The 23,470-nt window shown below is 57.2% G+C and overlaps 9 protein-coding genes across 9 annotated transcripts; 3 read left to right on the forward strand and 6 right to left on the reverse strand.

The window, feature by feature from the left end:
• Positions 1-1,384: 1,384 nt before the first annotated feature.
• Positions 1,385-3,469, reverse strand: C7974DRAFT_442033 (major facilitator superfamily transporter; the record flags this gene model as incomplete). Its single annotated transcript, XM_046145390.1, has 3 exons — positions 1,385-1,885; positions 1,935-2,545; positions 2,636-3,469. 3 exons carry the CDS (start codon positions 3,464-3,466, stop codon positions 1,639-1,641), a joined length of 1,689 nt encoding a protein of 562 aa, XP_045993170.1. The 3' UTR covers positions 1,385-1,638.
• Positions 3,470-4,357: 888 nt separating this feature from the next.
• C7974DRAFT_319093 (oligoribonuclease-like protein) lies at positions 4,358-5,009 on the reverse strand (the record flags this gene model as incomplete). Its single annotated transcript, XM_046138690.1, has 2 exons — positions 4,358-4,915; positions 4,965-5,009. The coding sequence occupies 2 exons, from the start codon at positions 5,007-5,009 to the stop codon at positions 4,358-4,360; spliced, it is 603 nt and encodes a 200-aa protein (XP_045993171.1).
• A 23-nt stretch (positions 5,010-5,032) lies between these two features.
• On the forward strand, positions 5,033-9,800 carry C7974DRAFT_342451 (uncharacterized protein). Its single transcript, XM_046139298.1, has 4 exons — positions 5,033-5,543; positions 5,594-5,697; positions 5,752-8,612; positions 8,662-9,800. The coding sequence occupies exons 1-4, from the start codon at positions 5,255-5,257 to the stop codon at positions 9,761-9,763; spliced, it is 4,356 nt and encodes a 1,451-aa protein (XP_045993172.1). The 5' UTR covers positions 5,033-5,254; the 3' UTR covers positions 9,764-9,800.
• A 135-nt stretch (positions 9,801-9,935) lies between these two features.
• C7974DRAFT_43761 (uncharacterized protein) lies at positions 9,936-11,486 on the reverse strand. Its single transcript, XM_046145202.1, has 2 exons — positions 10,301-11,486; positions 9,936-10,178 (listed from the first exon to the last, which is right to left on the reverse strand). The coding sequence occupies exons 1-2, from the start codon at positions 11,278-11,280 to the stop codon at positions 10,109-10,111; spliced, it is 1,050 nt and encodes a 349-aa protein (XP_045993173.1). The 5' UTR covers positions 11,281-11,486; the 3' UTR covers positions 9,936-10,108.
• Positions 11,487-12,957: 1,471 nt separating this feature from the next.
• Positions 12,958-16,035, reverse strand: C7974DRAFT_43746 (uncharacterized protein). Its single transcript, XM_046145193.1, has 2 exons — positions 15,663-16,035; positions 12,958-15,609 (listed from the first exon to the last, which is right to left on the reverse strand). Exons 1-2 carry the CDS (start codon positions 15,946-15,948, stop codon positions 13,067-13,069), a joined length of 2,829 nt encoding a protein of 942 aa, XP_045993174.1. The 5' UTR covers positions 15,949-16,035; the 3' UTR covers positions 12,958-13,066.
• A 66-nt stretch (positions 16,036-16,101) lies between these two features.
• On the forward strand, positions 16,102-17,211 carry C7974DRAFT_416514 (uncharacterized protein; the record flags this gene model as incomplete). The annotated part of the gene is made up of 1 exon (XM_046143995.1): positions 16,102-17,211. The coding sequence occupies one exon, from the start codon at positions 16,102-16,104 to the stop codon at positions 17,209-17,211; it is 1,110 nt and encodes a 369-aa protein (XP_045993175.1).
• Positions 17,212-17,672: 461 nt separating this feature from the next.
• Positions 17,673-18,357, reverse strand: C7974DRAFT_43821 (Glyoxalase/Bleomycin resistance protein/Dihydroxybiphenyl dioxygenase). Its single transcript, XM_046145244.1, has 2 exons — positions 17,897-18,357; positions 17,673-17,851 (listed from the first exon to the last, which is right to left on the reverse strand). The coding sequence occupies exons 1-2, from the start codon at positions 18,274-18,276 to the stop codon at positions 17,815-17,817; spliced, it is 417 nt and encodes a 138-aa protein (XP_045993176.1). The 5' UTR covers positions 18,277-18,357; the 3' UTR covers positions 17,673-17,814.
• Positions 18,358-19,284: 927 nt separating this feature from the next.
• On the reverse strand, positions 19,285-20,703 carry C7974DRAFT_436422 (HAD-like domain-containing protein; the record flags this gene model as incomplete). Its single annotated transcript, XM_046145129.1, has 1 exon — positions 19,285-20,703. The coding sequence occupies one exon, from the start codon at positions 20,701-20,703 to the stop codon at positions 19,285-19,287; it is 1,419 nt and encodes a 472-aa protein (XP_045993177.1).
• A 1,342-nt stretch (positions 20,704-22,045) lies between these two features.
• On the forward strand, positions 22,046-23,032 carry C7974DRAFT_318685 (NADP-dependent oxidoreductase domain-containing protein; the record flags this gene model as incomplete). The annotated part of the gene is made up of 1 exon (XM_046138664.1): positions 22,046-23,032. One exon carries the CDS (start codon positions 22,046-22,048, stop codon positions 23,030-23,032), a length of 987 nt encoding a protein of 328 aa, XP_045993178.1.
• Between the last annotated feature and the right edge of the window lie 438 nt (positions 23,033-23,470).

Consider the following 23,470-nt stretch of genomic DNA (forward strand, 5'->3'; position numbering starts at 1 on the left):
GTCAGAGATGATCCTGAAGGCACGTGCGTCGTGGTAGAGATGGTAGTAGGTATGATTGTAGTGTAGGCGTTGCCGATCTTAAACGCTAGCTGCACCTATGGTAAGATTGTGTGATAGTGATCGACGTTTGAAGAGTACAGAAGATGCAGGAACGAGCGACGACTTGTAGTAGTGAACGGCTGATAGGAAGATCTGAATGCTGGCAAGTATGTTCTCCGTCCTGTGCCGGGGCGTCGAGGGTTTTTCACTGAACAACACCGTCGTCTCCTGATGGCCTTAAACCGACCAATGCGATCAGTGTCCTTGCCCGTCCCAGCAAGTCAGAACGGAGGATTACCCGACTGAGGTCTTTCTCAGACCGTCATGCAAAATCGCCCAGTCAGACTCCCACAATTTCCACATCCGACGAGACGGATAACAGCCTTGGGCTGGGTGCTAGCCGGAAGTGGTAACAAAGATCTCTCGTGGCGGTTCTCCAGCTCGAGTCTAGCCACGCGGGACGCACGTAGTCGAATGTTTCGCGTCTTGGCTACCTGTACCCACCGGTTTTTATTAGTACCAAGACTCCAGTCATCCTTCGCTGGCATTGGCAGGCACCGAATAATTTAAGGTCAGATGCTGTGAACGGTGAACTGTGGGAATACGAGCATAAATAGTCGCAATACGAGATCGTAGTTGGACAACATATCGAAGCGCTGTAAGTGATGCAGAAACGCTCTTGCAGCCTCCTGCAGAATTCTGACGTGCTCGGTACGTCGAACAGTTGGTGTAGCGAATTCGCTAGTCTCTTCATGCTGGCGCTGGAGAGCTGACGCTGTCACGGAGCCGCCGGTGCTAGCTTCAACGTCCGTGTCGAGCTGTACTTAGAGTTGTTAGGAAGCTTTAGCTGAGGACGTACGCGACAGGCAATGAAATGTGGATGCGCGGAAAATCCGTTTCTCATGTTGTGCATCCTTCATCGCACGCAATCTGCCGCCCGCTTCTCTGCCGACTTGAGGGTTCTCCTGAGTGGTGAAAAGACATACATCCGCGGGCGAAATGCTGTCCAATTGGCGTTAGCTACAACAGGCACTCAGACACAGGGGGACATCTGCGGCAGCCATCGCAATGCGGAAGAATATGCGGCTTGGAAGACTTGGGAGACCGCCTAATCTTCGAGAGGAATCGTGTTCCTGAACGTGGCAGGGCCCGTGCCAAAAGTGGGGCGTAGTCGATCTGCCGGGCCACAGCCACTAGCCTGGTGTCGTCAAGGAAAGGCAAACGCACGCCTCTGTGCTATACAGCCTAAGGGACGTGCACAATAGTATTAGCATTAATTGGCAGATAAAGACGTTCGTATTCTTTTCAAAGATCTCCTTAGTGAGGCAGCTAGTTCGTATTAGTACCTCAATCCAGTGAAGCAGACAGGAAAGCGTGTCAATCTGAAGAAGCCAAGTTAAAAGGGGCCTATGAGTATCTTAATGCTGTTGGAGCATTTGTGGTCTTTAATTCGCGATTGATGAAGTTTCGCGTGAGTGTCCTTGATCTATTGTACAGCATCCTCAGTAATTGCGTGACCTGATACCTCCACCGATCTTGATTTTTACATAGAACGCGTTTAATCCATACATTCCAGTGAGTCCCATCTCATCAGAACTCCTACTTCGAAAAGCCGTCACGGATCTCAACAAACTTCAAGTACCTGTCTCTTGCCCAGCGACGAGTGCGCTTACCATACACGATCATAGGCCAACTCGATGCCATGATCACAAAGCTGAGCACACCCAGAACGATGAAACAATTCTCCATTCCAGAATCAATCCAGTAACTCGCAACAAAAGTGAAAAGCATGGCTATGGTGTTGTTGATGACAGCAACGCCCACCATTCCCTCGAGAACCATGTCACTACCAAGGGGTTAGCAGTAGTCACAACGTGAAGGGTGTGAAGACTTACGGGAAAGAATCGGCGAGGTAAGACAAACTCAGATCACCGGCGCAGCCATAACCGAAACCGATAAATCCCAAGCCCACGTACGGCACAGGCCAGTCCCATCCGCGCGCAGACCCAATGCCGAACAGCCACATACCAGCTGGAAAGACAACAGTGCAGAGTGCCATGAGATACAGACGGAACTCAGCCTCCATGACACCCTTATTACGCTTGATCATCCACTGCATGAACTTGTCACTGCCGTAGCCGCCGTACGCACACCCGATCAAGCTGCCAATCAGTGTTGGAAGATTCATGTTGCCTACTTCGGTCTGAGTATAGTTCCAGGGCTCGTTATACCACCAGTCCTCCTGTACGGTCAGGTAGAACGTGAGGCAGATATTTTGCAAGCCCCACTGTAGACCGGCGTACCAGACGGCTGGGAAGGTGAAGACGCGTAGAGTGTGCCAGAGGCGGTTGAGGTATTGCTTCGCGCCAGTACCGCGCAGGTTGGGAGCGGGAGTGATAATCCTGATGCGGTCCCAGTAGGTCTTGCGCTGGCCGTATGACAGCGACATGCGGTTGCGGGCAGCTTCGGAAGGATACCCGTCTTCGGCATTATTAAACGAGTCTTCCTTGCTACGGTGCTTCTCTACAGAACGCACAGTCTTTTCGAACCTATCACCAGTCTCGATATTGTTATCGATAGAGCCTGTTTCATCAACATCAGGGAGAATCCCGACTGATGCGTGTTCGATGGTCTTCTCCGGCAGCGACTGAGCGGCATCCACCAGGTAGCGGTCTCCATTTCGAGTCAAAAAGCGGTCGCGGTTGAATTCCGTCTCTTCTAGACCAAAGAAGATTACGATAAGACTGATGCCACAGATAATAGCACCTGCATAGCCGATCCAACGCCAGCCTAGTCCTTCCGCCAGATGCGCTCCAATGAGCGGTCCTAGATATGTGCCAATGGCGGTTGCAAAGGTGTAGATACCCAAGACGCTTCCAGTCTGGTGCTCGAACCAGATATCAAGGAGCGAAAGTTGGACGGTGGCTTCGCCGACCGATTCAGCTGCGCCGACAAACAGCTGGCTCCAAACAACGCCTGCAACGTTGGTGATGCGGCCATACCAGATAAGACCACCGATATTGACCAGCATAGAAATGAGGTATCCAATTCTCCGTCCGTACAAGTGAACAAGCGGGGAGCTTAGCAGAGTCCAGTATCCAATGGCAATGAACAGCACACCGGCGCCAGTATTAAAAACATCATAGCTGATGCCATACTCTTCATTTACACCGTCTGATCCGGATCCAGCGTTGTTAGACGTTGCGGCTGTTAAACCGACTATGTAAAGGACCAGGATAGAGTGCCAGATCTTCCTTGGTTTGGACCATCGTAACGGATCGTTTGGAGACTCCGAAGGCTGTGGCACAAGAACAATGTCACCGTGCTTCAATAGCGAAGCATCTCCAGGTAGATTGTTGCCATTCTCGTCATAGAGACGTCGCGTGCCTGGGATGACCTCTTCAAAATCCATTGGTGGGGCGGCCATTGGGCAGTTATCCCTTTCAAAGCTGGTGGTAAGCCGACCGGTGTGTGCCAGTGCAGTCAAAAAAATTGTGAGAACTTCGAATGAAGTCGACGCCTCCAGCGTCAACGAATGTCAGCAGGCAAGCATTCCGTTATGGTGTAGAAGAAACCGGCAGAGGTTGCAGAAATTGACTATATCTCTTATCTGCACTAAGATACCGGGAATCGCTTGGGCACAAGGCGGCCCGCGGCTGAAAACCCGACGTCATGAGTAATTTATTCCCGGAGTGGTTAGCACAGTCTAAAACCGGCAATGGTGCTCGGACACGAGCCGTTAACAGTCTGATGCAACGTACAACAATGCCATAGCATAAATGGCGACGAGCTGTTCCGCGAGTACAGCGCTTCGCCTTCGTGACCTTAGTCTTATAAACGTAAAAATATCATTCACGCCAGCACAGGTGTAAGTACACCGCGTCGACGGATGTGTGATCTCTGTGGAGCATTCAGTCGCACAGAGCGTTTGGCTGATACGACACTTGCTCACTGGATCGCTGAAGTTACACGTGAAAGTTGCATTCGCCCTCGGGTATGTTTTCGTTTTTGTTCTTTCAATTCCTTCTGTTAAGAGAAAAAATGAAACGAATCCTTGTCAGCGTTTAGACGAAGGGAAACTTGCTTCAATTCAATTGCGGGCCGTTTAGTTGAAGCCGAGTAGTCCGATTGCTTGCGAGACACTGTGTGCTTGGGGATGCACGATGTGATCGGTGCCCTATGCACTAGCCACTTCTTTGGTGGATTACCCCGACCCAAGCTTCTCATATTGTGGGTAGACAGATGAGATGTCGAGGTAAGGTTGAGCATCAAGCTGTGAGAGCCCTATCCGTGCTATCCACATAGGGAGCGTGCGAGGTCAGCTTGAGTATATCATTTCTGCCCCGCATCCACTTCCTTTTTCAGAAAAAAACGCTTCGCGGTAGAACCTGGCTTCTTCAATGCTTTCCAGGATATCCGCTCTCGCCTCATGTAGCATCTGCTTCCTCGGTATCCTTTTGAGAGTCTCTTTCGGTGCCCATCTACGTGCAGCTTCTTTGATGCTGCTGACATCAAAAATCCTGTAATGAAGGTGATCGATGATTGGCTTGTATGGTGGTAGCACAAGGAATCCTCGATCGGCATGAATAGAGTTGCCAGCAATGAGCGCAGTGCGGCGCTCCGGCGCAAATCTTTTGATATACTGCAACAAGCCCTCAGCAGCCGCCTCTGCCGTGGTGGTAGAGTCGAGACAAGCTTGTGTCAGCCCTGAATCGCCGTGGTGTCTTGTGCACCACTCGCCCATCTGGTCAAGTTGCTCTTTGTCGTGATGAATGATGGCTTCATAGCCATTCTCGTCCAGGATATTTAGGTCTGCATCAGTGACGAAAGCCGCAAGAGACATGATGGTGTCCTTGCTGGTATCTAAGCCAGTCATCTGCAGGCGTCAGCACGCTATCTCATACAAATAAAACTAGATAGCGCACCTCGCAATCTATCCATATCAGAGGAACCCTCGATACTGAAGCCATGTTGAATATCAAAAGTGTTGATGTAAGGGCCTGGGGTCGTGACGTGAACAAATGAGGAAATTCCATATCAAATCACGCTAGATTGTTTTGGGTGTAAGTGGAAAGCGCGTCACGCTAGTGCACGCGACGCGCGAAACCACTTTACGGCACCAGCCCTCGACGCGCCCACGACACCGCTTGAGTATCTTGCACGAGCCTCTTGCCTGTTTTCTTCTTGTCTGAGTTTCTTATACCTATAATACACAATGTCTCGTGCGGCCAAACTAGCAGAGCTGCGAGCATTGCGCGCTGCTGGCAAGACGCGCCTTTCCACATACGAAGTCGCGGAAGAAGAGGACCTCTACGACACAGTCGACGACGAGGGTTACAAGAAGATCGTACGGAATCGGTTAGATCAGGACGACTTTATCGTAGACGACAACGGCGAGGGCTACGTCGACGATGGCAGAGAAGAGTGGGATGATGGCCAGGGCCGCTACAAATATGCTGCTACAGATAGCGAAGAGGATGATGAGCGGCCCAAGGGTAAAGCTGGTATGCTATGGTAACACCCCGAGCACTGAGACACGACTGACGCGTGGTAGCCAAAAGGAAACGAGATGAAGACGCGGAGAAACAGGAGAAGATCAACAGTGGTATCAGCAAGTACTTCAGCGCGAACACTGCCGCAAAGGCGCCAAAACCGAAGGTAATCGACGAAATACACTGTGTTGGCTGAGCCAGGCGAGACTGACATGCCCAGCCTTTGGCCAGTGCTGCCGACGTCGACTTCATGGACGACCTGCTCGGCGAAATAGATACGAATACTGCCAGCCGCTCTACAACGCGCATGCGCCCCGTAAAGACCGAAGCTCGAAGAAAGACACGAGTCTTGTCCCCACCGGTGTCAGAGAACAGACGTGCTGCAAAGGCCAGACGGACGAACGACTCCGACTCGTACATGCCAGATACGCCGCCAGCAGCAAATGCATATGCAGACGACGATGATCTACCTACATTCAACGATGATGACGTACCCATGAGCGACGCGATTCTGCCATCATCACCCGTTGCTAAGGCTGTGGAGCGGAAGTCGAAACCTAAGGTGAAATTCGAAGAGGAAGAGGAGGATTTGATGGAAGTGGCTTTACCCACTGGACACAGCGGCTTACCGGTGGCTAGCGTAAACATGGCTGGAAAACGACCCATAGCCAAGATCAAGAGAGCGGAGTACCCGACACCAGCCAGCTCCTCTCCCGTAGGCCCCTCTACAGCCTCGATAGATCCATCTTCCTGGAGCGATGTCACCAGCAAGCTCAACGTCATGAGCAGTCCGGCTCCACAAACCACCGGTGTGGGGAAGATGAAATCGGAGTCAGTGCTGGAGGAGGATGGCAGTCTTCACATGTTCTGGACCGACTACACAGAGGTCCACGGCAGTCTCTGCCTTTTCGGTAAGGTCAAGGATAAGTCGACAGGCGGCTATTCAAGCTGTTTCGTCAAAATCGACAATGTCTTCAGGGAGCTTTACTTCCTGCCACGCGAGTTCCGCCATGTCAGAGGTGTAGCGACAAACCAGGAGGTCGAAATGAGCGATGTCTACGACGAGGTCGACTCGATCATGTCGAAACACCGAGTCACAATGCACAAGATCAAGCCCTGCACAAGAAAGTATGCATTTGAGCTACCAGACGTGCCCAAGGAGGCGGATTATCTGCAGCTGCTGTATGGCTACGACAAGATGCCTCTTTCTGCGGAACTCACCGGTGAAACCTTCTCTCGGGTCTTCGGTACGAACACTTCTCTTTTCGAACAATTCGTTCTAGGAAAGAATGTGATGGGTCCTTGTTGGCTGAAGATTGCCAATGCGGACTGCGGCTCGATCCACAACGCCTCGTGGTGTAAACTCGAGGTGTCAGTCACGAAGCCCAACGACATCACAGTCCTCAGTAATTCAGACAACCTCGATGCTCCTCCAATGACTCTCATGAGTCTGTCACTACGCACAACCTTCAATGCCAAGGACAACAAGCAAGAAATCCTTATGGCCAGCGCGATGATCTACGACAATTTCTCCCTCACAGATACGACCTCTATCGACGAGATGCCATGCAAGAGTTTTACTATCATGCGACCAAACGGTACCGCTTTTCCAGTTGGATTCCAGCCCGAGGCTGCGAAGCTGAAGGGTAACTTCTCGTTTATGAAAACCGAGAAGGAGCTACTGAGCTTGCTCATGGCTATGTTTCAGCGACACGATCCCGATGCGCTCATCGGCCATCGTTTGGACGACGTGGACTACAGTGTACTCCTCAATCGTCTTCGTGAGAACAAGACACCAGGATGGCACAGAGTGGGCCGCCTAAAGAGGAGTGACTGGCCAAAGAACTTCGGAAAGGGCGGTGGGAGCTTCTTCGCCGAGAAACAACTAGCCGCTGGCCGCTTGCTATGCGACTTGGCCAACGATATGGGAAAATCTCTCATGACAAAGTGCCAGTCCTGGAGTCTGGAAGAGATGTGTCAGCTTGTGCTGAACAAGCGCCGTGAGGAGCTGGACAATGAAGCTGCGCTGAAGACCTGGGCAACCACAAAAGAGGGACTGCTGAATTATGTCAAGCATTGTCAAGCCGATGCCTACTTCATTGCTGCTATTTCGATGAAGGTACAACTGCTCCCCCTCACCAAGGTCTTGACGAATCTTGCTGGTAACTCATGGGCTCGAACATTGAGTGGTACCCGTGCTGAGCGAAACGAGTACATTCTGCTCCACGAATTCCACAAAAACCAGTACATCTGTCCTGACAAGCAGTGGGGCAAGGGCAAGATCAAGGTTGAGGACGACAATGCTGAGGGTGAAGAAGGCATCGATGCAAAGAAGAAGGATAAGTTCAAGGGTGGTCTTGTCTTTGAGCCCGAGAAGGGCCTTTACGACAAGTTCATCCTGGTCATGGACTTCAACTCTTTGTACCCCAGTATCATTCAGGAGTTCAACATCTGCTTCACAACAGTAGAGCGATCCGACTTGGTCGAAGACGAGGACAAGGTGCCCGAGGTGCCTACAACCCAAGACCAAGGTATCCTCCCCCGGCTTATTGCGACGCTCGTTTCTCGCCGTCGCGAGGTCAAGAAGCTTATGAAGGACAAGTCTGCCACCGTAGATCAGTTGGCCACCTGGGACATCAAACAGCTTGCCTTGAAGCTTACTGCCAACTCCATGTACGGATGTTTGGGATACACAAAGTCGCGTTTCTACGCACGACCGTTGGCTATGCTCACTACATACAAGGGTCGTGAGATTCTGCGACGAACAAAGGACATGGCTGAGGAGAAGATGCTTCGTGTCATCTACGGTGACACTGATTCCGTCATGATCAACACCAATGTCGACAACATTCAGGATGCCCTCAAGCTTGGTAACGAGTTCAAGAAGGAGGTCAACGACAGCTATAGACTGCTCGAGATTGACATCGACAATGTGTTCCGCCGCATCCTCTTACATGCAAAGAAGAAGTACGCTGCCATTAACATGGTTCCCGTTGATGGAAAATATATCGAAAAACTTGAGGTCAAGGGTCTCGACATGAGGCGCAGAGAATACTGTGCCCTCTCTAAAGAGACTTCAACGTAAGTGCTGAGTCTGAGCTGTCAATTGCATGCATACTGACCTTTTTAGTGAACTTCTGAACTTCCTCCTCAGCGGCGAAGACCCCGAAACGGTCGTCGAGAATATTCACAACCACCTGCGCGAGCTCAGCAAGAAGATGCGCGAAAACGCAATCCCTGCACGCAAGTACACCATCTACACTCAGCTGGGAAAGAACCCCGACCAGTACCCCAACGGCGCCTCCATGCCATCAGTGCAAGTGGCTCTGCGCCTCCAAGCAAAGGGGAAACACGTCAAAGCGAAGGACGTCATGTCCTTTATCATTACAGGCGACTCGTCCGGATCCGCCGAGAATGCTGCAAAAAACGCCTACCCAGTCGACGAAGTCCTCAAACCTGGCAGCGAACTCAAGCCCGATATCGACTACTACCTCCACAAGCAGATCCTGCCGCCCGTCGAGCGTCTCTGCGCCCCCATCAGCGGCACAAACATCACACAGCTCGCCGCCTGTCTCGGCCTCGACACAACCAAATACCGCGTCTCGACCGCCACCTCGGGTCAGCCCGAGACCGAAATCCACCCCCTCGAATCCCAGATCCCAGACGCCATCCGCTTCGAGCACTGCACCCCGCTCTTTCTCCGCTGCCGCGCCTGCACCGCCACCGCACCCTTCCCCGGCGTCGCAAGCCCCCGCGCTCCCCTCACACACGCCGGCCTCGCCTGCCCAGACCCCGCGTGTGCCGCAACACTCCCCACGCTCTCCGCCGTCGCCCAGCTCGAGGCCCAGATTCGCCAGCTCCTCGCCGCCTACCACGAAGGCGTCGTCGTATGCGACGACCCCGCGTGCGCGCTACACACGCGCTCGCTGTCCGTGTACGGCTCGCGCTGTCTCGGACCCAAAGGACTGGCAAGGGATTGCCGCGGGCGCATGCGCTGGCGCATCGGCGAAAGGGATGTGTGGAACCAGTTGCTGTATTTCCAGGCGCTCTTTGATGTGGAGCGCGTTGGCAAGGGAGGATCCGGGGGTGAGGAGGAAAATAAGGCCAAAGTAATGGCGGAGTTCAACCGCGAGAGGTGTGGGACGCTGGCGGGAGTTGTGGGAGCATGGTTGGAGCGGAATGGAAGGCAGTGGGTGCAGATGGATAGTTTGTTTGGGTTTGCGCTGAAGTGAGGGGGTTTTGTGGTTGGATTCAGCGGGCGTTTGGATGGGTTGGGTATGTAGTGCGCTATGTTTTGAATACGAAGCTTCCTTCTATCAAAGAGACATGAATTGTTGGTCTTCTCCTCTGTCGTCTGCTCGTATCTATGTATCTATGTTGATCATGCCTCACCGTCAGCTGTATCGATCACGTCTCATGTAACAGGCGAGGTCAAGCTAAGATACCACATTACCAGATTAACCATACGGAAACTCTACACAAACGATCAACGCCATGCTAAATGCACCTTTTCGCTCCCGAACAATGCGACCCGCGCCGCTTACCCCTACCCCCATCACCCCTCCTCAGCCCTCGCTTCAGATTACCCAAACCCTCAACCTCCGCTCCAAATCACCCAACGCCTCAGCCCTCCGACTCCTCACCGCCCTCCAACCACCCACCCTCCCGCCTACAACACCCCCAATCCCCCCCTAACCCACTCCCCAAACCCCCCCTCCTCCACACTCCGACTAAACGCGACCCAAAACGCCAACGCCTCGCTCACCGGCGGCGCACAGTGCTCCGCCACGCCCCGCACGCCCACGCTGCGCAGCCCGCGCACCGCCATCAGCTGCTCTGCCCACTCGAGGTCCACGCCGCCGCCCCCGCCCCATTGCTGTTTCAGGCGCTGCATGGTGGCGTAGTCGGCGGCGGTTGGGGCTGTGATGGGGGGGCTGCTGGGGGAGGGGCGGGCGGTGGCGAGGTGCAGGTCGATGTGGGAGAGGCACATTGCCGGGTGCTCTGTCTCGGATTGGCGCGCGGAGTTCGGGGTCGTGGCTGCGGGTTGTGGAGTCGTCGCGGCGGCCAGGAACGCGCACAAATGCGCCCACTCCGCGCGGTCGAATTCCTTGGTGTACGGCAGCGGCTTCTTGGTCAGACTGAGGCGCGCAACGGCGCTCAGCGCTGCGGGCGTCAGGTCCGACAGGAACGGCACCGCGGCCTCGATCGAGGTGTGGAACGCCCAGGTGTAGCTCGAGTACAGCACCTTCGCGGCCTCGGCGTGGATCTGGCGGTTCAGGGCTAGCAGCGACGGGACTGTTGTGCGCAGGTGCGCGGTGTACGGCGAGAGCAGCACGCGGTACGTGGTCGGGGTGGTGGTGGTCAGGAAGGGGCCTTGGATGCGCGATGAGTAGGGGTTTGCGAAGGGCGCGGTGTAGTGGGGGAACGTACCGGTGCGGACGTGGTAGGTGCTGCGGCGGCGCCAGGTGCGGTTTGCTTGGGCGCCGAGCCAGGGGTCGATGGTGCGGATGCTGAGGGTGAAGGGGTCGGGGTTGGTGTCCGGGGAGAGGTAGGTGTGGAAGTCGGGGCGCAGGTTGGCGACGGAGGTGGAGTGGGCTGTGCAGGGCTGCGAGGAGGGGAGCAGCATGAATTCGTATATCATGAGGCGGATTTCCATGGGTAGGCGGAGGAGAGGTGAGGCTGGTAGTCCGTCATCTGCTGGGCCGCTTGGTGCGGCCATTCTATGTGCCATCTGGGAGTGCGTGTCCATTTGGTGTGTAGTCTGTCGCTGTGAAGCTCAATCACACTGCCGAACGTCTGCAACTCTTCAATTGAGGTCTCTTATAGTCTCTCACGCGTGCCCTTGCTTCGATTCGCGATACTGGTGTTTTGGACTTGTTATACTACATTCAAGCGAGCAAGACAGTGACAACGCAACACAGCACAAAGAACCTGAATAAATTTTCGGCGAAAGTCAGCCGAGGTGCGGGCTCGACGCGACCTTTAACGCGCGACCAGGGCAGCGCGACCTGGGAGTCCATCATGGTGCGCTTATCAGAGCGTTTCCCGGAATATTCATGATGACCATGATGCCTGCCGATTGCGCCATGCTTTTTCGGGCCAAGTTCGGAGAAGGTAATCTCGAAGCGGTCTAGAGTGGCTCCTGCTCGATTATAGTGGGCATGACGTTTTGGAGCATCCTTGGACTCAACCTTCATCGGGCGCGGAAGGATAGGCGAAGTAGTGAAGTCTCCGCGACAATTCGTCAGCGAGCGAAACATAAAGCAAAGTGTTGCACAATCCCTCGGCAGCAAACCAATCAACTTACTCAAAACCCGCTTGCTGACGCGAGGCTGTTCACTCATCAGCAATCCTCGCTTTCAGAAGCGAGAATGTCGCGCAATAGCGACCTCATGCAACACCAACCGTGCGCTGAGGACGTCGATATCAACGCCAGTAGCGCGAAAGCCTGCATCGCTGTTGGTTGATATCTTGCGTCGCCGTTGGTATCTCGCGCCGCAGTTGGTCGACAACCCGCGCCGCCGGCGACCTTGACTCAACGCGCTCGCGAAAACCCCCAGGCGCAGGCTAACAGCCATGAAGTGAAGTCTGCGCGATCCTGGCGTGTCCGAAAGGCTCTGCTAGCGAACGAGGATGGACGTCCGGGCACGTCGAATCAGGGCACAGGGTGTGGCCAATGAGATGGGAGTGAGATGCAGAGTGCCGTTTTCTCGGCCGGGGTTGGTACGTACCTGCGTCTCGTTGCGAGACGAGGCGTTAGTGGTGAGACCCCTGTCGAAATTGTTGTTGGTGAGGATTGAGGGTTTGTGTGCTCGAAGCCGTGGGAAGTACTGGGTTGGCGAATAGTAGCTGGTGGGTGCATCTGTGTGTTGTTGAAGTCCTCAGATGTATCATCAGGTTCGTGCTACGGCTGCTCACGTGCAGACACGACTCCACACGCAACATCACTCAAAGCGCGCCTCATCAATACATATCATATCCCCAAGACAATCAACTCCATTGATTCGCGCTTTTGTCAAGCTGCCAGCTGCCCCAACTCCAGAGAGCCTGTACCAAGCCGCTCTCCTAGCTAGATACCTGTACCGATACTACACAAAAGACTAACAGGAACAAGATTTTTAGAGTTTGAACCCTCCGGCCGCGGTGGACACCAGTGGTCTGAACGCCCCCTTTCGCGCACAACGAAAACGATGCGGAGAACACACCAAAAGTGACAGGATGCATGAGAGGAGCGAATAAACGAAGAGAGAGGAGGAAAGAGGAAATTTCATAATACAATGGTCGTGGCCTAGCAAAAGCGTGCAATATCAAAGACATGCTTTTCGTGCCCGTCGTCAATCAGGGGAAAAGGATGGTCCCCTCGCCGAATCAGTATTCTCCTCATGATACTGATGGACTTGGTATCCTTCTCGTGCAAGCTCCTCCAACTTGATCTTGAGACAGGTGACATGGAGCCGCACCTAGAATCTCCAACGGTCTCCCTCCAGGCACCCAGTTGCCAAGAGACGATCAAGTAAGCCGGTACGGCAGGCCACCTAGTGCTGGCCATAGTTGGTACCCCAGCCACCACGGCTGTTGTAGTTTCCGCCGCCGTAGCCGCCGCCGAAACCACCGTAGTTGCCGTAGCCGCTCTGCTGGTTACCGCCTTGCTGGTGACCAAGTCCACCGAGTCCACCGTACTGGCTGTTTCCGCCCAGGTGGCTGGGATATCCGCCGAAGCCCTGCTGGTGAGACTGCTGCTGGTGCAGGCCCTGTGCGCTCTGGCTAGGGGTGCCCTGAGTGGCGGATCCAGGACGGCCTTGCTGAGCTCCCAGTGCGGACTGGCTGGGACCAGTGCTCTTGGAGTCACCAAAGCCCTTCAATGAGTCGTCACCGGCCTGTTGGCCGCTCTGCTGCTGACCGTATGAGCCCTGACCTGCGTAGCCAGGTCGGCTGAATGCATCAGGGAGACCTCCAAATCCAGCAGAGCCAGATGTGGCGCTGTGGTTCTGGCCCATGCCGGAAGCCGAACGGCCGTAGTCGCCGAGACCGCCAAAGCCACTTCCGCGTTCGTTGGAAGAAGCGCCGAAGCCTCCAGCATTAGCCGGGGAGGAGGAGTGCTGGTCGTAGGAAGCCTGAGGAGACATTCCATAGTGGTGGGGCTGACCGTACATGCCCTTGCCGAAGCTGCCGTAGCCCTGCTGCTGGCCGTAGCCTCCGAACTGGTTCATGTAGTTGGCGTAGTAGGGGCTGCCGTAGTATGGGTGGTTGTACGGGTAGCCGCCGTGCTGCGACTGCTGACTGTGGCCCTGGTGTTGGCCCTGCGAAGCGGGACCGGAGGGAAGCTGGCTGGCGGCACCAGGGTTGGGGGTGTTGTGTCCGCTGTTGGACGCTTCTCCGTAACGAGTTTGCTGACCCTGAGAGAAGGAGTCCTGGGGCCCGGAGCCGAAGCCGCTACCGGTACGCTGCTGAGCAGAGCCGGCCTCCTGCTGGCTGGGCGTCTGCTGGCCGTAGTTCTGGTAGTACTGCTGGTACGCATTTCGCTGTTGCTCCGAGGTAAGGTAGTGTGAAGAGTAGTTGTCGGGCGCAGAAGAGAACGCGCCGGGCTGTGACTGGGCCTGGCTTTGCTGACCGGGGTAGTCGTACTGGTTCGACGAAGACGGGATCTGCTGGCCGAATGGGTCGTACGGCTTCTGGGAAGGCGCCGCAGCGGACTCGGACTGCTGGTTGTAGCGGCCGAACTGGTTGTAGGGCTGGCTAGATTGCGAGCCCTGGTTCTGCATCGCCTGCGACGCAAGAGGATTGGACGGCGATTGCTGAGACAACGGCTGCGGCTGCTGCTGCTGTTGCTGTTGTTGCTGCTGTTGAGGCACGGGAGGCAGGCCTGGGGCCGGCTTCGGTGTAGGAACAGCTTGCTCGGGCTCTGATTGCTCGACGTTAGGAGCCTGGCGGGGCGCAGGGGGCAGCGAGGCCCTGGGCTGCGCGACTGGTGAGTGCTGTGGGGGCTGAGTCCTGGTCTCTGCCTCCTCCCTGTCCTCATCGACGTCCTCCTCGCCACCGAGACCCAGGCTGCCGAACTGCACGGCGGCCCTGTCCACAGCGTGGTTTCCAGGCATGACGACGGCCTCCTGTTGCTCCTGAAGCCTCCGCTGGAAGCTGGCACTGCGGTTCGGTGTTCCTGCGGTTGCCTTGAGGGCGGTTGTGGCGAATCCTCCAACCGCGGGACGGCCGATGGGGGCCTGGCCCGATGTGCTTAGTGGGGTGGCTACGGCGCTTCCAACGTCCTTGGAGCTCGCGACGGTGCTGAAGGCAGTCTCTGTGGGCGGCGGGTGCGACACGTCTGGCAGGTGTTCGACATTCTCCTTCGTGAGCTCGTCCTTGGACGGTGTGATGGTAGCCTCGGCGACAGGCTCGGCGGGCTTCTCGGGGGCGGCGGTGGTGTCGTCGGCGATGATGGTCGGCTCTTCGACGTCGTCTACGGGCGGGGGGCTGGGCGGGGTGTCGGCGGGGACGGCAGCATCCTGTGCGACGGGGGCAGCAGGTGGCTCGGCGGGCGCGGGCGCGGGCTCTTTGGGCGGCTCAGCAGCCTTGGGTGCAGGCTTGGGCGGGGTAGGCTCTGCGGGCTTCGCGAACATGCTGGCCCACGTCTTCTTCGCAGCGGTGACCGGGTGCTTGATGGCCTCTTTCGGGTCGTGCAGCACCTCGGACACGGTGCCCGGCACTGCGTCCTTCTGCGCCTCGGCAGGCGTGTCTGGCTTCGCGCCCCAGGCACCGGCCGCGGCGTCGGGCGTCGGCTTCGCGTCCCAAGCGCCAGGCTCGGCGGCGGGCGTGTCCCAGGCCGGAGACTCGTTCGTGGGCACCGATGTCGATGCAGTGCGGGGTGCTTGGGTCGCGCCTGCACGTCCGCCGCGCAGGCCACCACGGCCTCGGTCGGTGCCGCGGCCGCGACCACGGCTGCTGTCCAGGCCGCGTCGGGGGGCGTCGCCGCGTATGCCGCGGGCGGCGGACAGGTCTGTGGGGGCGAGGTTCTCCTTTGTTGCTTTGGAGCGCGATCGGTCCTTGGCCTTCTTGGGGACTTCGCTGAACTGCGACACGGCGCCTGCAGGGTGTTAGCTTCGCGCGTCACGGGACCGGTGGACAGAGCAGGCTCACCCTCGCTGATGCGCTCGATGGTCCGCTCCAGGTCGCCGTCGGCCTCCTCGATGGCAAGCACCAGATCGGCGTCAGACCAGTCGGGGAACAGCTCCTTCAGTGTGGTCAATTGCGACGAGTAGCGCTTCTTCAGCTCGGCCAGCTCGCCCTGCTCCGCCGATGTGTCCGTCTTGGACGCGCCGTCGCCGTTGGTGTTCCGCGCGCCTCGCGAGCCGTAGCCTCCTCCTCGGCCGCCGCCGCGGGCTGTCGTCCTGCCTCGCGCAGGCCTGCTGGGTGCTTCAGACATGTGAGCTGTGTGTGTGTGGGGCGGCCGCTGTCGACGCGTGTGGTGGTGTGGGCGGGCAGTAGAGCGGGTGTGGTGCGAGCGGTGGTATGGGGGAGTAAAGTCGGCGCTGCACTGCGAGCTCTCGTTTAGTCGTCGCTTGCTTGGCGCCGACCAATGGCGTCAGCGGACCGGGCGCGCGTCGCTGCGAGGGGCCCGGCAGCCCAGCAGCCCAGCGGCCAGAGCAGCCAGAGCAGCCAGCCCAGGGCACACGCGCTGCACACGGCCTCTGCAGCTGCTGCGTTGGCTGCGAGCCGCCCGTTCTGCTGCTTGCTTGCTCGACGCTGCATCACGTGGGGCAGCGGTCCACACCAGCACCACGGCCTAGCCACTCCGCTCCTCGACGAGCCCACACCTCGCAGCCACCGCGCATCCCACTCCTCACAGCCACCGTATCCCCCGGGGCCACCCCTCACAGCCACTGCGCACGTGAGCCACCGCCGCCGCCAACCATGCCGCGCACCGCGCTGGATCCTCACGCCCCAGTCCAGTAGCCACCATCATACCTTCTTCTCCCGTCTCGTGACCATGCTAATCGACAACGGTGAGGAGAGACTTCTTTGGAAGTGGTTTCTTCGTCCGGGGCTTCAAAGTCTGGGTCCCTCTAAAACACCTCTGTTCAAGAGGCAACTTCTAACGCACATGGTACATGCTGAGACCACCCACAGTCTAAGCCGAGGCCTCTTGCTATTCAAACGCGCTGTCGCCAGACTCGAAGAAGGCAAAACATTCGACAATAAATATAAATCACTGTGGCATGCTGGGCGGTACCTCTTACATGCGATTGTGTCGAGCCCCACTGAGTCGATCAGCTGCAATCTCTACCAATCATTCCAGCAGTCTGCCAAACTCTGGAACCCTGACAACGATATGCAGTCCGTCGAGTCCATATTGTGGCTTCACCATCCGACCAGGGCGTCCGCCACGCCAGGACTGCAGTTCATCCAAGACCGCGCTGGTGCTGTAATCTTTGCGAACGCCCCGGTAGGTCAGCGACGCTTCATTGTGCAACTTGCCTTGGGCGTTGCACACCAGCTGCTTGCAGAAGAGCGGTACGCAGATGCCCAGGCAGTAATGTCGTTTACCAAGCTGCACTTCCCCGATCTTGTCTTGCCAGACCTGCCTACTGCACCCACAGCAGTCGTTGACCGCCGGAGCTGGATTGAAAGGGCACGAATAGAGGAAGAGAAGATCATCGAGCTGCTAGACAGTCTTGTGCCGGCGTAATCTAGTCTTCCCTGGAGCTGCCACATAACAATGCCCTTGCTTTGTGCTGTAGATCACCACTCAACTAAGCATTAAGAGGTACCGCTGCCCACGCGTAACGGGGGTCGGCTCGCACATGTCGTTCCGTACAGCGAGCACGATTAGTCCAACTTGCAAGCAGCAAAGGATACTTTTGTGAAACCCTTCAGCGACCAGCTTGCCTGCTTCAAGACTGAGTCGCGACCCTCCGAGTGTCGGCCAACTAAGCTACCAACCATCTCGTCACGTACACCTCGGCTTAGCTGCATTATCGAGCGACCACAGATACTTAAATAGTACATCGCTAGACAGCTGTCGACGTCTGCTTGTGATGCCACAGCGCAAGTGCCAACGTTCACTTATCCTTCTGGCGGAACACAGTCTTGCCCCTCGCCCTTCGCACCGCCCACAAACAATCGAGGCCGGCTGATGGAGTGCGAACCCGCGAACCCGCAATGAGCGCTCAGAGTCCTTCCGCCATGCACCAGCACGTCGTAGCCTGACACGGGTCTTCCACCCTGGAGCCGCACGCTCGCCATCCTACCATAGACCCAATCCAAAACCTCAACCTCATCTCCACCCCCCTCACAACGTAAACTCCAACCGATTCCCCGCATAGTCCCTACACCGTCAACCCCGTCCACCCCCCATTCACACACAGACTCACCTAGCAAAAAACCGCGTCGGATACTCCACCCCCTTGGCCCCACTCGCCTCCGCCCCCGGCCTATCCGCCGCACTCGGCGCCCCCTCGCCGCCCCTCTCAAAGTGCTTCCAAACCGCCTCGCGCAGCTGCTCCAGCGCCTCCGCACTGGCCACGCGGAAACACGGGTGCTGTGACGACGGCGCCGCGAAGTCGCTCGGCTGCCCAAACGCAATGTGCACCTGCTGCCCGCTGCTGCCGATGTCGAACCATGCGAGCGTCGTGCGCTGCAGGGCGGGGACGGGGCGCGGGGTCAGGCCTAGGGTGTGTGCGTAGAAGGCGGTTGCGGCGGGGAGGGTGTGGGGGGGGACGACGAGGTTGATGTGGTGGATGCCGGTTATCATTTTGGCGGTGGTGAGGGAGTGGTTGTGTGGGTGGTGGTTGACAGTTGACGGGTGACGGGTGCGTGGTGGGGTGGGCGCGGGGTGGTGGGGAGGCCGATCGCTGCGGCTTGCACCTCTGGAGACGGACACAGTAGGTATCGTAGGTATTGCTGCACTGCACTCCACGCCTCGCGAATGAACCAAACTCCCCACGCAGCAAGTCCGGCCAGCACGCCGAGACACACGCGCGAGCAGACCCGACTACCCATGTACCTACCTAGAACAACCCCAAAACTCGTGCACCCGCCTGCTTGTACCGCATACCCGCAGCAACCTTAGTCCACCGAACCCCTCCGTCCCACACTCCGGCCCCAGAGCGCGCACATCCCCTTCGCACCTAACAGTACTATGTACATACCCAGTAGGTATGCATGTCCGGCAGCGCTTACCGGTCGAAGTAACCCCAATCCGCCGCCGCACCCAATCCAATCCGCCGCACCCAATCCAATCCGCCGCACCCATCCAATCCAATCCGCCGCACCCGGGCCCACGAACACGACAGGGCCCGTGCGCACACACGTTCCTGATACGGGCGCTGAGGTGGCTCGATGCGGGCAGCGAGGTTGCGCAGTGTTCGACGGGGGTTTCTGGGGGAGAGGGAACTTGCTGGATAAGGTAGGTTGGAGGATTGGGGGATGCGAGGGAGTGGGGTGAGGGTGGATCGATGGGCTGGTGTGCTACCTAGGTGCAGGCGATGAGCGCCGCGGTGAGTATTTCGAGGACCGTGAATGTGAATATGTGAATGTGGATGTGAGTATCACTGGCAAAGGCAAGGAGTGTTTGAAGTAAGTAAAGTAAATGTGCTTTTCGATTCTAAGGATAGCTGTAGGAAAGAAAATTCGTAGATCTAGTATGCAAGCAACTCGCTATGCAGGATATCCACCGGATCCGTCCCAAAAACGCCGTGAAATGCTGGAAATCTCGTCTTCTGAGGCTCGCTCACTCGCTCGCTTCCATCTCGAAGCCGATTTACTCGATCGCAGAGACGCCAGCGCTGCCAGTGACGGGGTTGATGCTCTCGTTGAACTCGAACTTGAACTCGGCGCCAATCTCCTTCTGGATCGCCGTCTTGATGGCCTCGAGCACGTTGGGGAACACGCCGAACGACGCGGGGTTGTTCTCGTCGTTGTCGCCGCCCTGGAACACACCCGTGCGCACCAGGCACGTGTTCCAGCCGTACATGTTGCCGCCAATGATGTCGGACGCCGGGTTGTCGCCAATCATGTAGATGTTCTTGGGCAGGCGCTCCTCGCTGTGGATCTCGTCCATCCAGGACGCGATCACCTCGTCGGCGTACTTGTAGGTCGCCAGCTCGGGCTTGCCGTACACGACACGCTCGAGGTCTGCGCCGGTCAGCGCCTTGTACATGGCCTCGAGGCCAATGCGGAATGCGCCCTGCGACATGCGGGGGAAGGGGTGCTCGGTCGGGCACAGGAGATCGCCCTGCGAGAAGTAGATGGGGATGCGCTGCGAGACGGGGTCCTTGGCGCGGGTTCCGAAGCGGCCGTTCTCGGACTGGAGCAGGTCCATGATGATCTGCATGTCGGTGGCGTAGTCGCGGGAGTCGGAGAAGACCATGATGGCGTCGATGTTGATCTTGGAGAAGTCGCGGGGGTTGGAGGTGGCGCGCTCCTCGTCGGTGAAGACGCGGTAGGGAGCGATAGTGGGGTCCCAGGCGATGATGTCGTTGGGGACGACGATGTTCTTGAAGCCGTACTCCTGAGCGACCTCGCGGCACTTGTAGCCCTCACCACCGACGACGAGAACGGTCTCGTAGTAGTCGGCAAGAGCACGCATGGGAGTGTGGGACTGGATGAACTGGTCGGTGGAGATAGGGTTGCCGAGGATCTTGGAGAGCTGCTCGCAGCGGGGGCCCTCGAGCTTTCCGGAGCCGTTGGTCAAGAAGATGTGGGGGATCTTGATACCAAGCTCGTTGTCTCCGTTCAGGATCTCAAGAGTGCGCTTGCCCTCGGGGATCAGACGGTCACCGTGGACGAGGACACCATCGATATCGAAGACGAAGGCCATGTCCTTGGCCTTGTTGACCTTCTCGCCAGCAAGGTCCTGAAGCTGGGCGGCAATGATGTCGCGGGAAGGCTGGATCGGGGGCATGCCAGGGCGCTGAGCAGCACCGCCGGGGTAGTGGACGGAGCTCAACCTCGACTGCCTCTTCGAGCGAGGAATGGGCAGAGAGGTACCGAAAGAGTTCCTCGACCCCCTCCTGTCCTTCATCGAGGGCGAGAGAGACAGGTTGTGCATGTATTTCTGAGCATCGGCGGTGGCGCTCCTTGTTGCGGGCACCTCGATGGAGTTGGCGCCGCCCTGCTGGACAGCCTCGCCGGGGACGGCAAGAGAGGCCTTGAGCTCGTTGTCGTTGATCTGAGACATGTTGATGGTTGTGACTATGGTATGTGGGTGTGGATTCAGGTAAAAGGCTTCTCAGAAGCTCTAAGTATGCTGATCTTTGAAAGAGAGTTGATGATGAGTGATGGAAGTGAGCATTATTCAGGGTCCTGGTCCCGCCATATATATCGTTCAGATGTCGTAGACGAGCCCCATCCCCCGGATGCCATCATCAGTGCACCGAACACATGTCAGCCCTTCACACACTTTTCCTCAACCATTCCGAGCGTCGCCGAGTCGTACACCGCACGAAACACCAACAAGTACCTGCGTACCCACAATGCGACATCATCACTCGCTCGCAAAAAGGCTCCGGGGCTACGCTAGTGCGAAAACTTCACTGCTAGAGAATAGAAACTGGATACCGTCATGGTGCAGTTTGGACCGTTTGGCAGAAAAACTGGAGACTGATAACAAAGGGAGGTCGTGAGTCGCCACAACACTCAACGCGAGCCAGAGGTTACCTGTATAGAATATCGCCGAAGAAGAGCCTCAACAGCGGGAGATGCAACGAGCCCCATTTCACCGGACTCCAGCGCGGCCGGCAAGGCAAGGCTGCCGACGCAGACCGCTTACCGCTGTTCGAGCAGCCAGCACTCGCATGCACCAGCGTGGTGCCTGTCACCTACAGGTCGATAAGCTGTGGATAACGCTGCAAGTGATGCTTGGTTCGGTCTCAGCGATGGTCCTGGTGCTCGCTGCGGCCAAGCGCAGAGCTCGCTGCAACTTTCGGCAGTGACGTCGGGTGGGGCCCGATGCATGTGGTAAGCGCGGCTCGCCGAGTTAAACGAGACGCCATCGCAGCAGCAAATGGCATGCCGTTCCTGAGCGATCGACATGCTGGTTCGCCTTATGCGGCCGGTCTGCCGGCTTCGCAGAGCCGCACAGACGACGCTGCAACGCTCGACGCAAACTTCTCGAAGCTCATCGACGCCATGTCACGGTCGGCCCGCGCGGTGGACCCTGAGCCCACTTCTACGTCATGCTGCTGATGGCCGACACAATGCGAGCACGCTTTGAAACTGTTGGAATTTGTTGGATGGGGCAACTGTGGAATTTCTGGGCCTAACGATGGAGCTGGTACGAGAAGCGATCGGGATCGCTCACTGGCTGCGGTGATGAGGTTGGGAGAGCGGTGATGCAACGCTGGTCGAGCATCGCGGAGCAGAGTTTGCTAGAGGCGGCCATGGCGAAGCTGGCTGCGTATATGTACCAACAGGGCCGTGAGTCGCGGGGCATCTCATCTATACCATACTATCGTATTATCTCCAGGAAGTAGTAACTTCATACACATCTATCACTCAGGCTTTAGAACACAACCATCACAATGGGTCTCCAGAACAACAAGACGTACAAGCTGTCCAACGGCGTCGAGATCCCCGCCGTGGGCTTTGGCACATTCGCCAACGAAGGCTCCAAGGGCGAGACATACAAGGCAGTCACCAAGGCCCTCGAGGTCGGCTACCGCCACCTCGACTGCGCGTGGTTCTACCAGAACGAAGAAGAGGTCGGTGATGCCGTCCGCGACTTCCTGAAGGCCAACCCCAGCGTCACCCGCAAGGACCTGTTCATCTGCACAAAGGTCTGGAACCACCTCCACGAGCCCGAGGAGGTCAAGTGGTCCTTCAACAGCTCGCTCGCGAAGCTGCAGATGGACTACATTGATCTCTTCCTGGTGCACTGGCCTATCGCCGCCGAGAAGAACGACGAATACATGCCCAAGATCGGCAGCGACGGCAAATACGTCATCAAGACCGACCTGACCGCGAACCCTGAGCCCACCTGGCGCGCCATGGAGGCCCTCTACAAGTCCGGCAGCGCGCACGCCATCGGCGTCTCGAACTGGACCGTCGAGGGTCTGCAGACGCTGCTCAAACTCGCCGAGGTCAAGCCGCACGTCAACCAGATCGAGATCCACCCCTTCCTCCCCAACGAGGAGCTCGTCCAGTTCTGCCTCACAAACAACATCCTGCCCGCCGCCTACTCGCCGCTCGGCTCCCAGAACCAGGTGCCCAGCACCGGTGAGACAGTGCGCCAGAACGCCACACTCAACGAGGTGGCCAAGCGCAGCGGCCATGACCTCGCGCAGGTGCTGCTGGCGTGGGGTCTGCAGCGCGGGTACGTCGTGCTGCCCAAGAGCTCGACGGCCAGCCGCATCGAGTCGAACTGGCAGATTCCGGAGCTGAGCCAGGAGGACTTCGAGGCCGTGCAGAAGGTCGCCGAGGGCAGGCACACACGCTTCGTCAACATGAAGGATACCTTTGGCTACAACGTGTGGCCGCAGGAGACCGACGGTGGCGAGATCAAGGCTTAGATGTGCATGTATTGATGAAAATTGGCGTTGGGTTTGTTTTAGCGATACCATGAGTCGATGACTTCGATGTAGGCCTGCGGGCAATTGAGCTGCTTCACAATGTTCACATTGTACAGTATTCACATGTCCTCTCACCACCGTGACTGTCGTGTCTGCTCTACCAGCACCTTCACATCCTTGACCCTTGCTGCAACTTGCACCCCACCCTTCCACGAACCTCACACCACCCTGGCAGCACCATAATAACACAATCTCATAGCCTTTGACCTTCACATGCAGCTGTACTTCGACACAACACCCCCGCATCTCAACACGTTTACCCCGGGAATTACATCACTGATCACCGCGATCGCCGCGTGTAGACCTTCCCGATGCGGAGGTCGCGAGAGTTGCCTCAGGCGAAAATTGGCGCGCGAGGTGGAAATCGATGAGCACGAA

Source organism: Boeremia exigua, assembly GCF_020726555.1.
Source record: "Boeremia exigua strain MPI-SDFR-AT-0100 chromosome Unknown C7974scaffold_11, whole genome shotgun sequence".
Classification (NCBI taxonomy): domain Eukaryota; kingdom Fungi; phylum Ascomycota; class Dothideomycetes; order Pleosporales; family Didymellaceae; genus Boeremia; species Boeremia exigua.